Source organism: Triticum urartu, chromosome 6, assembly GCF_003073215.2.
Source record: "Triticum urartu cultivar G1812 chromosome 6, Tu2.1, whole genome shotgun sequence".
Lineage (NCBI taxonomy): Eukaryota > Viridiplantae > Streptophyta > Magnoliopsida > Poales > Poaceae > Triticum > Triticum urartu.
Window position 1 is genome coordinate 102,182,221 of NC_053027.1, and position 15,459 is coordinate 102,197,679.

Here is a 15,459-nt window from a genome sequence, read left to right on the forward strand (position 1 = left end):
TATTATATGTGGATGACATATTGTTGATTGGAAATGATATAGAATTTCTGGATAGCATAAAAGGATATTTGAATAAGAATTTTTCAATGAAAGACCTCGGTGAAGCTACTTACATATTGGGCATCAAGATCTATAGGGATAGATCGAGACACTTGATAGGACTTCCGAAGCACATACCTTGACAAATTTTTGAAGTTCAAAATGGACTAGTCAAGTGAGAGAATGAAAGTCATTCCCTATGCCTCAGCCATAGGTTCTATTATCTACGCCATGCTGTGTACCAGACCTGATGTGTGCCTTGCCATGAGTTTGGCAGGGAGTACAATAGTAATCCAGGAGTGGATCACTGGACATCGGTCAAAATTATCCTTAGAGGACTAAGGAAATGTTTCTTGGTTATGGAGGTGATAAAGATTTCGTCATAAAAGGTTACGTCGATGCAAGCTTTGACACTGATCCGGATGACTCTGAGTCTCAATCTGGATACGTATTGAACGTCGGAGCAATTAGCTAGAGTAGCTCCATGCAGAACATTGTAGACATAGAAATTTGCAAAATACATACAGATCTGAATGTGGCAGACCCGTTGACTAAACCTCTCTCACAAGCAAAACATGATCGCACCTTATTACTCTTTGGGTGTTAATCACATGGCGATGTGAACTAGATTATTGACTCTAGTGCAAGCGGGAGACTGATGGAAATATGCCCTAGAGGCAATAATGAAATGGTTATTATTATATTTCCTAAATCATGATAAAGGTTTATTATTCATGCTAGAATTGTATTAACCGGATACTTAAATACATGTATGGATACATAAACAAATACCGTGTCCCTAGTGAGCCTCTACTAGACTAGCTCGTTAATCAAAGATGGTTAAGGTTTCCTAACCATAGACATATGTTGTCGTTTGATAACGGGATCACATCATTAGTAGAAATGGACGAGAACCAACCGTTAGCCTAGCATATGATCGTTCAGTTTGTTGCTAATTGCTTTCTAAATGTCAAATACATGTTTCTTCGACCATGATATCATGAAACTCCCGAATACCGGAGGAATACCTTGTGTGCTATCAAACGTCACAACGTAACTGGGTGATCATAAATATGCTCTACAGGTATCTCCGAAGGTGTCTGTTGAGTTGGCGTGAATCGAGATTGGGATTTGTCACTCCGTGTAACGGAGAGGTATCTATGGGCCCTCTCGGTAATACAACATCACAAGAAGCTCGCAAGCAAAGTTACTAAGGAGTTAGTTGCAAGATGATGTATTATGGAACGAGTAAAGAGACTTGCCGGTAACAAGATTGAACTAGGTATAGAGGTACCGACGATCGGATCTCGGGCAAGTAACATACCGCGACGGACATATGGAATTACGTATGTTGTCATAAAGGTTCAACCGATAAAAGATCTTTGTGGAATATGTAGGAATCAATATGGGCATCCAGGTCTGGCTATTGGTTATTGACCGGAGAGGTGTCTCGGTCATGACTACATAATTCCCGAACCCGCAGGGTCGCACGCTTAACGTTCGTTGACGCTAGAGTAGTATTGGGATATTTTATGAGTGGTAACCAAATGTTGTTCGGAGTCCCGGACGTCACGAGGAGTCTCGGGATGGTCGATAGGTAAATATTTATATATGGGAATGAAGGAAATATGCCCTAGGGGCAATAATAAAGTTGTTATTTATATTTCCTTATGTCATGATAAATGTTTATTATTCATGCTAGAATTGTATTAACTAGAAACTTAGTACATGTGTGAATACATAGAAAAACAGAGTGTCCCTAGTATGCCTCTACTTGACTAGCTCGTTAATGAAAGATGGTTAAGTATCCTTACCATAGACATGTGTTGTCATTTGATAAACGGGATCACATCATTAGAGAATGATGTGATGGTAAAGACCCATCTGTTAGCTTAGCATAATGATCATTTAGTTTTATTGCTATTGCTTTCTTCATGACTTATACATATTCCTCTGACTATGAGATTATGCAACTCCAGAATACCGGAGGAACACCTTGTGTCCTATCAAACATCACAACGTAACTGGGTGATTATAAAGATGCTCTACAGGTGTCTCCGAAGGTGTTTGTTGAGTTGGCATAGATTTAGATTAGGATTTGTCACTCCGAGTATCAGAGAGTTATCTCTGGGCCCTCTCGGTAATGCACATCACTATAAGCCTTGCAAGCAATGTGAATAATGAGTTAATTGCGGGATGATGCATTACGAAACGAGTAAAGAGACTTGCCGGTAACGAGATTGAACTAGGTATGAGGATACCGACGATCGAATCTCGGGCAAGTAACATACCGATGACAAAGGGAATAACGTATGTTGTTATGCGGTTTGACCGATAAAGATCTTCGTAGAATACGTTGAAGCCAATATGAGCATCCAGGTTCCGCTATTGGTTATTGACCGGAGATGTCTCTTAGTCATGTCTACATAGTTCTCGAACCCGTAGGGTCCACATGCTTAACGTTCGATGACAATTTGTATTATGAGTTATGTGTTTTGGTGACCGAAGTTTGTTCGAAGTCCCGAATGAGATCATGGACATGACGAGGAGTCTCAAAATGGTCGAGAAGTAAAGATTCATATATTGGAAGGTTGTATGCGGACATCGGAATGGTTCTGAGTGATTCGGGGATTTTTCCGGAGTACCGAGGGGTTACCGGAACCCCCAGGGGAATATTGGGCCTACATGGGCCATATGGGAGAGGGGAGGCAGCCCACAAGGGGTGGCCGATCCCCCTCCCTATAGGGAGTCCGAATTGACCTAGGGAGGGGGAGCCCCCCCCTTCCTTCTCCCCTCCCTTCCCCCCCCCCTCTGGAAAAGGAAAATGGAGTCCAACTAGGATTGGGAGTCCTAGTTGGACTCCCCCCTTTGGCGCACCCCCTAGGCCGGCCGCCTCCTCCCCTCCTCCTTTATATACGGAGGCGGGGGCGGCACCCCAAAGGCATAATAGACAATCTCTTAGCCGTGTGTGGTGCCCCCCTCCACAGTTCAACACCTCGGTCATATCGTCGTAGTGCTTAGGTGAAGCCATGCGCCCGTAACTTCATCATCACCGTCGCCACGCCATCATGCTGACGGAACTCTCCATCGTCCTCAACTGGATCAAGTGCTCAAGGGACGTCATCGTGCTAAACGTATGCTGAACACGGAGGTGTCGTACGTTCGGTGCTTGGATCTGTTGGATCGTGAAGATGTTTGACTACATCAACCGCATTATTAAATGCTTCCGCTTTCAGTCTACGAGGGTACATGGACACACTTTCCCCTCTCGTTGATATGCATCTCCTAGTTAGATCTTGCGTGATCGTAGGAAAATTTTGAATTACTACATTCCCCAACAGTGGCATCCGAGCCAGGTCTATGCGTAGATGTTATATGCACGAGTAGAACACAAAAAGTTGTGGGCGATATAGTCATACTACTTACCACCAACGTCCTACTTTGATTTGGCGGTATTGTTGGATGAAGCGGCCCGGACCGACATTACAAGATCGCATTCATGAGACTAGTTATACCGACGTGCTTCGTACACAGGTGGCTAGCGGGTGTCTGTTTCTCCAACTTTAGTTGAATCGAGTTTGACTACAGCCGGTCCTTGTTGATGGTTAAAACAGCACACTTGACGAAAAATCATTGTGGTTTTGATGCATAGGTAAGAACGGTTCTTGCTAGAAGCCCTTAGCAGCCACGTAAAACTTGAAACAACAAAGTAGAGGACCTCTAACTTGTTTTTGCAGGGCATGTTGTGATGTGATATGGTGAAGACGTGATTAGATATAAATTGTTGTATGAGATGATCTCATTTTGTAAAAGTTATCAGCAACTGGCAGGAGCCTTATGGTTGTCGCTTTATTGTATGAAATGCAATCGCCATGTAATTGCTTTACTTTATCACTAAGCGGTAGCGATAGTCGTAGAAGCAATAGTTGGCGAGACGACAACGATCCTACGATGGAGATCATGGTGTCAAGCTGGTGATGATGGAGATCATGACGGTGCTTTGGAGATGGAGATCAAAGGCACAAGATGGTGATGGCCATATCATGTCACATATTTTGATTGCATGTGATGTTTATCCTTTATGCATCTTATTTTGCTTAGTATGGCGGTAGCATTATAAGATGATCCCTCACTAAATTTCAAGGTATAAGTGTTCTCTCTGAGTATGCACCATTTCTACAGTTCGTCGTGTCGAGACACCACATGATGATCGGGTGTGATAAGCTCTACGTTCACATACAATGGGTGCAAGCCAGTTTTGCATGTGTGGAATACTCAGGTTGAACTTGACGAGCCTAGCATATGCAGATATGGCCTCGGAACACTGAGACCGAAAGGTCGAACGTGAATCATATAGTAGATATGATCAACATAGTGATGTTCACCATTGAAAACTACTCCATCTCACGTGATGATCAGACATGGTTTGGTTGATATGGATCACGTGATCATTTAGATGACTAGAGGGATGTCTATCTAAGTGGGAGTTCTTAAGTAATATGATTAATTAAACTCTAATTTATCATGAACTTTGTACTTGATAGTTTTTGCATGCCTATGTTGTTGTAGATGAATGGCCCGTGCTACCATTCCCTTGAATTTTAATGCGTTCCTAGAGAAAGCTAAGTTGAAAGATGATGGTAGCAACTACACGGACTCGGTCCGTAACTTGAGGATTATCCTCATTGCTGCATAGAAGAATTACGTCCTGGAAGCACCGCTAGGCGCAAGACCCACTGCAGGAGCAACTCCGGGTGTTATGAACGTTTGGCAGAGCAAAGCTGATGACTACTCGATAGTTCAGTGTGCCATGCTTTACGGCTTAGAATCGGGACTTCAAATACGTTTTGAACGTCATGGAGCATATGAGATGTTCCTGGAGTTGAAGTTAATAATTCAAGAAAATGCCCGAGTTGAGAGATATGAAGTCTCTAACCAGTTCTATAGCTGCAAAATGGAGGAGAATAGTTCTGTCAGTGAACACATACTCAGAATGTCTGGGTACCACAACCACTTGACTCAGTTGGGAGTTAATCTTCCTGATGATAGTGTCATTGACAGGGTTCTTCAATCATCGCCACCAAGCTATAAAGGCTTCATGATGAACTATAATATGCAAGGTATGGAAAAGATAATTCCTGAGCTCTTCGCGATGCTAAAGGCTGCGGAGGCAGAAATCAAGAAGGAGCATCAAGTGCTGATGGTTAATAAGACCACTAGTTTCAAGAAAAAGGGCAAAGGGAAGAAGGGGAACTTCAAGAAGAACAACAAGCAAGTTGCTGCTCAAGGGAAGAAGCCCTCTGTACCTAAGCCTGAGACTGAGTGCTTCTACTGCAAAGGGACTGGTCACTTGAAGCGGAACTGCCCCAAGTATTTGGCGGATAAGAAGGATGGCAAAGTGAAAGGTATATTTGATATACATGTTATTGATGTGTACCTTACTAATGCTCGTAGTAGCGCCTGGGTTTGATGCGAGACGATTATTCATTTAAATCAGAGAATAATGGTTGTTCTATTTATATGAGTAATATATTTTATGGTCATGCACCCTTGATGAGTGGTCTATTTTTGTTGAATCTCGATTATAGTGATACACATATTCATAATATTGAAGCCAAAAGATGCAAAGTTAATAATGATAGTGCAACTTATTTGTTGCACTGTCGTTTAGGTCATATTGGTGTAAAGTGCATGAAGAAACTCCATGCTGATGGGCTTTTGGAATCACTTGATTATGAATCATTTGATGCTTGCGAACCATGCCTCATGGGCAAGATGACTAAGGATCCATTCTCCGGAACAATGGAGCGAGCAACTGACTTATTGGAAATACTACATACTGATGTATGAGGTCCGATGAGTGTTGAGGCTCGCGGTGGGTATCGTTATTTTCTGACCTTCACAGATGATTTGAGCAGATATGGGTATATCTACTTGATGAAACATAAGTCTGAAACATTTGAAATGTTCAAAGAATTTCAGAGTGAAGTGGAAAATCATCGTAACAAGAAAATAAAGTTTCTATGATCTGATCGTGGAGGTGAATATTTGAGTTATGAGCTTGGTCTTTATTTGAAACAATGTGGAATAGTTTCGCAACTCACACCACCTGGAACACCACGGCGTAATGGTGTGTCTGAACGTCGTAACCGTAATTAATTTAGAGACGGCTGCATTCACATTAAAGAGGGCACCATCTAAATCCGTTGAGACGACACCATATGAATTGTGGTTTGGTAAGAAACCTAAGCTTTGTATTGGAAGGTTGTATTCGGACATCGGAATGGTTCCGAGTGATTCGGGGATTTTTCCAGAGTACCGAGGGGTTACCGGAACCCCCCCCCCCCGAGGAAATATTGGGCCTACATGGGCCATAGGGGAGAGGGGAGGCATCCCACAAGGGGTGGCCCCGCCCCCTCCCTATAGGGAGTCTAAATTGGACTAGGGAGGGGGGCGCGCCCCCTTTCCTTCTCCTCTTCCTCTCCCTTCCCTCTTTCCCCCTTTCGGCAAAGGAAAAGAGAGTCCAACTAGGATTGGGAGTCCTAGTTGGACTCCCCCCTTTGGCGCGCCCCTAGGCCGGCCGCCTCCTTCCCTCCTCCTTTATATACGGAGGCAGGGGGCACCCCAAAGGCACAACATACAATCTCTTAGCCATGTGCGGTGCCCCCCTCCACAGTTTAACACCTTGGTCATATTGTCGTAGTGCTTAGGTGAAGCCCTGCGCCGGTAACTTCATCATCACCTTCACCACGTCATCGTGCTGACGGAACTCTCCCTCGTCCTCAAATGGATCAATAGCTCAAGGGACGTCATCGTGCTGAACGTGTGCCAAACACGGAGGTGCCGTACGTTCGGTGCTTGGATCGGTTGGATCGTGAAGACGTTTGACTACATCAACCGTGTTACTAAACGCTTCCGCTTTTGGTCTACGAGGGTACATGGACACACTATCCCCTCTCGTTGCTATGCATCTCCTAGTTAGATCTTGCGTGATCGTAGGAAAAAATTTAATTACTACGTTTCCCAACATGGGAGTCATATTTTGGGTTCCCAAAAAGGTGCACTTTTTGGGTATTGTACTAGGAAGCTTCCAAAAGGTTCCGGAGAATTCTGAAGGGGCCAAAAAGTCCATAAGTGGGTCCACCATGACCCAAGGGCTAGCATGGGATGCGGGGAGGTGCCCTAGCCTTGTTGGGATAGGTGCACCAAGTCCGCAAAACCCATGTGGCTAGGGAAGGCAAAAAAGGAAGGAGTCCTAGTAGGAATGGGATTGGACTTGGAGTCCAAGTCCTCTCCCCCTTAGCTGCGCCCTAGCGCTTGGATGGGATGTTTCTCACGCCCCTTCATCTATATATAGAGGGGAGGGGCGCCCCAAGAGTACACACCAAGCCCTTGGCACCCCTCTCTCTCCCGTTACTCCTTAGTTCCACCGCCTCGTCTCGGCGACACTTAGCGAAGCACTGTCGGTGCTCCACCATCACCACCACGCCGTCGTGTTGGTTGTGATCCCATCTACTTCTCCTCTCCTGCTTGCTGGATCAAGAAGGAGGAGACGTCATCGAGCCGCACGTGTGCTAAACTCGGAGGTGCCGTCCGTTTGGCACTAGATCGGTTGGATTGTGATCGGATTGCGAAGAGTATGACTACATCAGCCGCGTTGATAAATGCTTCCGCCTAGCATTCTACAAGGGTATGTAGATGCGCTCCCCCTCTCGTAGCAATGCATCTCCATGGATAAATCTTGCGTGTGCGTAGAATTTTTTTCCATGCAATGTTCCTCAACACATAGGTGTTAGAGATACTGCGTAAACTAGATTATTGACTCTAGTGCAAGTGGGAGACTGTTGGATATATGCCGTAGAGGCAATAATATTGTATTACTATATTTCTTTGCTCATAATTGAGAGTTTATATTTTATGCTTTAACTGTTGTGATCCTGAAATATATGATTCAGTGGAAAGGCCAGCTCTTGTTCTTCTTACATCTTTCCTGTTTTTCTCTCATATGCACGTGTGGAATAATAAATGGTAAAAATAGATTCCTAGTATTGCCTCTAAGACTGGCTCAAGTGTGGGTGGTGATCATGTTTTCCGGATATTAGGACATCGTTAAGTATAACCATAGTCCTAAAACAACATTGAGAGTATGACGCTAGAAGAACGATCATATTGAATCGACTCAAACTTGTTTGTTATACTTTGAGATAATATTGTCATAAGTCAATTGTTATAAAACACACTTATTACCGTACCGTGGACTTTGGGGTTTCTCAAATGTCATGTGTAACATGGTGATCATAATGACAACTTACAAGTTCATCGGCAAGTTTGACAAGAGACTAGATAGCTCGATAGTGGCATTTGCTCCTCTGAAGATGGAGAGGTATTCTTAGGGCCGTCTTCGTGTGATAGCATCCATCATCGTCTGGCCAGACATAGGTGACTATGTCACGGGGATGCCGGAACATGTCAACGAGAAAGAAGAACAAAACCGGTAACGAGCAGAACAGTATAATGAGCATGTGTATAACTCAAGAGGATACCAATATATCTCACCTCAGGGTTTGTGAAGCATCGCGAAGCAAAGGGAATAGCACATGAAAACCAAAGGTTCACTCGAATGTCAGTTGTGTACTCAGTGATCGATATGGACGTCCACGATTGCGCTATCGGTCACTGAACAAAGGGGTTTTATTCATGCCTATGTTTTACCGGACCTATAGGGTCACAAGCTTAAGGTAATCACAATCTGCTGAGTCTTAGTAGGGCGGGAGTAACAAGGATCTACTTGTGAAATAGTTTCGCTAATATTTGAAGTAGTTTCGAGAGCAACCAGAAGCATTTAGGGGTCACCGTAAGGGTTCCGGAGCTTATCGGGCAATACCAAGTATTACCGATAAGTAATATATAGGTGGAAAATATTTTCAGAGATGTTAAATTAATAATAATAATAGTTAGGAGGCTTTTATAAAATATCAGTAGGCCTTAAAATGCCAAGTAGTGGAAGGCTACTTGGGTCACTAGGGCCCAAAAGGGGTGGTGCTCCTTCTCCACATGGAAAGGGGAAGGTGAGGCCGAATTGGAGGGGTACCCCTGATACGTCTCCAACATATCTATAATTTTTTATTGCTCCATGCTATATTATCTACTGTTTTGGGCAATATTGGGCTTTATTATCCACTTTTATATTACTTTTGGGACTAACCTATTAACCGGAGGCCCAGCCCAGATTTGTTGTTTTATGCCTATTTCAGTGTTTTGAAGAAAAGGAATATCAGACGGAGTCGAAACGGAACGAAATCAATAGGAGAAGTTATTTTTGGAAGGAAACACACCTGATGGATTTGGACCCCACGTCAGAAGATACGGGAGCTGCCCACGAGGGTGGGGGGCGCGCCCACCCCCCTAAGGCGCGCCCCCTGCCTCGTGGGGCCCCCGTGGCTCCCCAGACATGCTTCTTCTGCCTATATAACTCCATATACCCTACAACTTCCAAAACAGAGAATAGATCGGGAGTTCCGCCGCCAGAAGCCTCCGTAGCCACCGAAAACCAATCTAGACCCGTTCCGGCACCCTGCCGGAGGGGGCAATCCTTCTATGGTGTCCATCTTCATCATCCCGGTGCTCTCCATGACGAGGAGGGAGTAGTTCTCCCTCGGGCTGAGCGTATGTACCAGTAGCTATGTGTTTCATCTCTCTCTCTCGTGTTCTTGATTTGGCACGATCTTGATGTATCGCGAGCTTTGCTATTATAATTGGATCTTATGTTTCTCCTCCCCCTCTTCTTTCTTGTAATGAATTGAGTTTCCCCTTTGAAGTAATCTTATCGGATTGAGTCTTTAAAGATTTGAGAACACTTGATGTATGTCTTGCCGTGGATATCTGTGGTGACAATGGGGTACCATGTGCCACTTGATGTATGTTAAGGTGACCAACTTGCGGGTTTCGTGACATTGGGAACCTATGCATAGGGGTTGGCACACGTTTTCGTCGTGATTCTCCGGTAGAAACTTTGGGGCACTCTTCGAGGTCCTTTGTGTTGGTTGAATAGATGAATCTGAGATTGTGTGATGCATATCGTATAATCATACCCACGGATACTTGAGGTGACATTGGAGTATCTAGGTGACATTAGGGTTTTGGTTGATTTGTGCCTTAAGGTGTTATTCTAGTACGAACTCTAGGGCTTTTTGTGACACTTATAGGAATAGCCCAACGGATTGATTGGAAAGAATAACTTTGAGGTGGTTTCGTACCCTACCATAATCTCTTCGTTCGTTCTCCGCTATTAGTGACTTTGGAGTGACTCTTTGTTGCATGTTGAGGGATAGTTATGTGATCCAATTATGTTAGTATTGTTGAGAGGACTTACACTAGTGAAAGTATGAACCCTAGGCCTTGTTTCAACGCATTGCAATACCGTTTACGCTCACTTTTATCACTTGCTACCTTGCTGTTTTTATTATTTCAGATTACAAATACTATTATCTACTATCCATATACCACTTGTTTCACCATCTCTTCGCCGAACTAGTGCACCTATACAATTTACCATTGTATTGGGTGTGTTGGGGATACAAGAGACTCTTTGTTATTTGGTTGCAGGGTTGCTTGAGAGAGACCATCTTCATCCTACGCCTCCTATGGATTGATAAACCTTATGTCATCCACTTGAGGGAAATTTGCTACTGTCCTACAAACCTCTGCACTTGGAGGCCCAACAACGTCTACAAGAAGAAGGTTGTGTAGTAGACATCAACCCCCTCCTCTTGACTGGCGTAAGGGGGGAGCTCCTTCCCCCCTTGTGGCGCCCCCTCCTCTCCCCTCTAACCTATATATACTACAGGTCTTGGGCACTTCTCTACACATAAGTTTTGGAGCCTCCTCTAGTTCTCTAGTTCTAGTTCTAGTTGGTCCTAGTTGATCAATTATAGCTAGATCTAGATCCTCTAGTCCTCATAATCAGAAGTCCAGTGTGGTTCTAATCTCCTCCCTCTTATTCTCCAGCGACGATTAGCTTTGGACGACGAAGCGCTACTGGATCGTGAAGACCGTACACTGGCAACTCGTACAGAGGTCGTGCTTCCAGTCTTCCGTTTGAGAGGCCGTTCATGGGCGGTTCACGGGATCGTTCATCTACGGTTCGAGGGACTCCAAGTACGATCTACGCCGACTCGTCTTCTTCTGCTGCAACTTGGAGTTGGTAATGATCCGATCCAAACCATTTAATGCATCTCCGTATTGTTCGTCGGTGATCGTATAGCGATTTTCTTTTGCTTTCTACTATGTTTCCCAACAGTGAGACATTGCTGAAAATCGCTTGTCAATTCCTTCTACTTCTTATTGGGTTCGACACTCTTAGTTATCGAAAAGATTACAATTGGCCCACTATACTTGTGGGTCATCACCATCCCAGCATAGACGTGCATTGCAAGGGTGATTGCTCTGCCGCGAGAGCGTGGCTAAGGTTTTGTCCCAACACTCGTGAGATGAGAAATGAAGCGGCTGGGTCGTACGAGAGGCAGACATGATACTACGACGTCGATGTGGAGATCAAAGACGGTGCAGCGGTGGCGGGGAACCTAGGATCTGCGTGAGGTTAGGGGGGAAGAGGAGAGGTTGGCATGAAAAATGAGCATTTGTGTCGAGCGAACTATTTTTTTTGTGAGGGCTAGTGGCGATTGATCGGGTGGGTTAGTTGGGCTGCCAAAAAAGGCTCAGTTTACCAGAGGCCTCAGTTTTTTTCTCCTGGAGCAGCACACCCATAGGATAGTTGGGCCAGGAATTTGACAGTGCGGTGGAGATCAATAGAACATCTTATCTGACGGCTAGAAAAACTTCAATCAACAAAATGGATGGCCAAAAATCAAGGGGGGTGCGGGAGGGCTGGGTTTAGGTTCAGTTTTACTGTCTTAAATGTGGCTGTAAATATTTATGAAAGTTCAATTAAATTTGAACTTGCGCTGGACATCAGGGAAAAGGCCATGAGCCCTTGTGCTTCATAGTCTTGTACTTGTAAAGCTTTTTGCGTTTTCCTCAACGGACAGACGTCAGACTCCATTGCATTTCACGGGGTGGAAACGCAACACCAGGGACAATAGCGTCATGGTAGAGCGGTGTTTCCCTGCGTGTTAGGTCAGCATGTCAACGAGAGTGTCCCAATGTGGGCCGGGCAAAAACGCCGTTGACCCCGACGTCTCTCGTGTATCGTTGTGATGGGTGACATCACCTAAAATGGTTAGATTGTGCAAATGTTTCAACCCAGACTGTAAGGGTTAATTCATGCTTATAGAAAGATCAAAACAGTGGTTTTGGCGCAATCCGTCATACATATAGCATAAGTCTACCGACTTGCAAAAATGAAAGGGTTGTCACCCCCGCTGTTTCGGGGGCATATTTGTGACATTCGGTATAAAAGCAAGGTGGTTTCAAAAAAAATCCAGACTCTAGCCCCACCCGCCGCGATGCTGCCATGTTGCGCTGATGTTGCATACAACTATCGACGAACCGTATGTGCACCTAGAGACAAGTTTAGGCACCAACTTCACGAATTTTACAACATTATAGGCATCAAAGTGGTCATCGTGTGCAACTTGTTGTACCACTGCGGTATTTCCCTCCATTAAATCGTATGCACAACGGTTTTGTACATGCTGTATCCTATGGCCCACAATCTGAACTTCTCTGATCGTACAGGCGTCGGATGACAATTTATCGTATGCATAGCATCATTCTACCGGAAAGGAAATTGCGACCGGAATTAAAAACCTTGGTCTCAACTGTGTGAAGCCGTGGTTGACCATGAAACGGAGGAGACAGACATCCACATGCATGCATGCATGCAGGCCAAGCCTCCTAGACGCCATGTCCCCACACATGCACCGACATTGCCGTCGTACCGCTCGCCGGGGCCTCTCCCCGCTTAAGTAACTCGCCACCTCCCTCTCTGACGCATTCCCCCTCCCCCGCCACGCAGCGTCGACCAACCGGAGGGGCCGAGCTTAATTAGCCGCACGTACCCACCACCACCACCCCTTGCTCCCTTTTCGCGCGCCAATTAAGCTAGGCCGTCGCCGCCGTCGTTTCCGCCGCCGGCTGGCCGGGCAAGATGCCGGGGGCCGTGATCGTGCACCACCACAACAGGTACAAGACGTACCCCGGCGATGTCACCGGCTTCGTCTTCTACTCCTGCCTCGTCGCCTCCGTCGGCGGCTGCATCTTCGGCTACGACATCGGCATGGCCGGTAATTAACCCGTCGCCTCGCCGTCCTGTGCATGCATGCATGCATGCGTAATTGGGTGTGGGTGTTGGTTTCCTGGCTCGATCTGACTCTGTTTTCTGTGCTGGCGCCGCTGCGGATGACTGCAGCCAGTTTGACGTCGACGGAGTCGTTCCTGCTCTTGTTCTTCCCGGACATCTACCAGCAGCAGAAGGATCAGGTGATCACGAACCAGTACTGCAAGTTCGACAGCCAGGAGCTGTCCCTCTTCGGCTCCTCCCTCTTCCTGTCCGCGGCGACGGCGTCCCTCTTCGCGAGCCCCATGGCCCGCGCCTTCGGCAGAAAGTGGACGCTCTTCTACGCCGCCGTCGCCTACATCACCGGCGCCTGCATGGGCGGCATTGCCACCACCTTCGCCGTGCTCATCACCGGCCGCTTGCTCCTCGGCGTCGGGGTCGGCCTCTGCATCCACGCCTCGCCTCTCTACCTCTCGGAGATGGCGCCGGCGCAGCAACGCGGGATGCTCAACATCCTCTTCCAGCTGATGATCACCATCGGGATCCTGTCGGCGAGCCTGACCAACTACTGGACGTCCAGGTTCCTCGGCGGGTGGGGCTGGCGGGTCGGGTTGGCGATGGGCGCCGTCCCGGGGTCCGTCATCGCGCTGGGCTCCCTGGCCATCCCAGACACCCCCATCTCCCTGCTGTCGCGGGGCGAGACCGAGCTCGCCCGCGCGACGCTGTCCCAGATCAGGGGCATCGGCCCCGACGACGTGCGGCAGGAGTTCGACGACCTCGCCGCCGCGTGCGAGGAGAGCAAGGCGGTGGCGAACCCGTGGTGGGAGCTGCTCTTCACCGGCAAGTACAAGCCGCAGCTGACGTTCGCGCTGGGGGTGCCCTTCTTCCAGCAGCTGACGGGCATCAACGTGATCATGTTCTACGCGCCGGTGCTGTTCAAGACGGTGGGGTTCCGGAACGACGCGTCGCTCATGTCGTCCGTCATCACGGGGCTGGTGAACGTGTTCTCCACCTTCGTGGCCGTGGTGACCGCGGACAAGGTGGGGCGGCGGGCGCTGTTCCTGCAGGGCGGGACGCAGATGATCATCTCGCAGATCCTGGTGGGCACCTTCATCGGGCTCCAGTTCGGGCTGAGCGGGACGGGGGCCATCTCGGAGCAGTACGCCATGTGCATCGTGCTGTTCGTGTGCGTGTACGTGGCCGGCTTCGCGTGGTCATGGGGGCCCATGGGGTGGCTCATCCCCAGCGAGGTGTACCCGCTGGCGGTGCGGTCGCAGGCGCAGAGCATCACGGTGGCCGTCAACATGTGCTTCACGGCCTTCATCGGCCAGGTGTTCCTCACGCTGCTGTGCCACCTGAGGTTCGGCCTCTTCTACTTCTTCGGCGCATGGCTGCTGCTCATGACCATCCTCATCGCCGTGCTGCTGCCGGAGACCAAGTGCGTGCCGCTCGAGGAGGTGTCGCACGTCTTCAGGAAGCACTGGTTCTGGAGGAAGTACGTCATCGACACCAGCGCCGACGCGCGCGGGGCCGAGATGAGGAAGAGGATAGCGCTAGAGATGAGCTGATCCACGTCCGTCTGGAGACGGAGGTATACATCGGTAGGCAGATCAGAATCAGATCGGTGCAGCAGGCTGATTCGTCGACGTAGCTAGCCAATGGACTCATGGCACGCTTGATGATTACCCAGCTGACAAGACGCACATAGCTAGATCGAGTGCAGAAATTGATTACGCATGCTCATCTCGGCCGACCAGCAAGCTAAATTAGTTGATGTTGATCCTGGTGTTGTAGAATTGATCTTAGCATACACTCATCTTGTAATTGTTTTCCCTTTGTTTCGTGTCAAACTTGTCAATGAAGTATTACAAACAAACAAAAATCCACAATCTCACTACATGGTCGCCACTGCATGATCAATTGCTCAGTAACCATAATAGGTTCTCACATGGTAACATCAAAACGCTCATGGCGGTGGCCAACTCGCTCATTCTTAGAGCATTTTCAACAGGCGCCGAACGCGGCGCGCGCAAAAAACAGCTTTAGCGCGCGCCCATCGTCTGGTTTGGCGCGGCGCGCAGCGACCGCTCCAGCAGCCGCGTTAAAATGCAGCGCGCGCGCCGCTCCAGCAGCGCGCAAAAAATGCAGCGCGCGCTCATTCTACAAACTAGAAATGTAGGCAT

At 47.4% G+C, this 15,459-nt stretch overlaps 1 protein-coding gene across 1 annotated transcript; it reads left to right on the forward strand.

Annotated features, from left to right (window-relative positions):
* Positions 1–13,107: 13,107 nt before the first annotated feature.
* On the forward strand, positions 13,108–15,072 carry LOC125516254 (sugar transport protein MST5-like). Its single transcript, XM_048681739.1, has 2 exons — positions 13,108–13,283; positions 13,409–15,072. The coding sequence occupies exons 1-2, from the start codon at positions 13,148–13,150 to the stop codon at positions 14,842–14,844; spliced, it is 1,572 nt and encodes a 523-aa protein (XP_048537696.1). The 5' UTR covers positions 13,108–13,147; the 3' UTR covers positions 14,845–15,072.
* Positions 15,073–15,459: the final 387 nt, after the last annotated feature.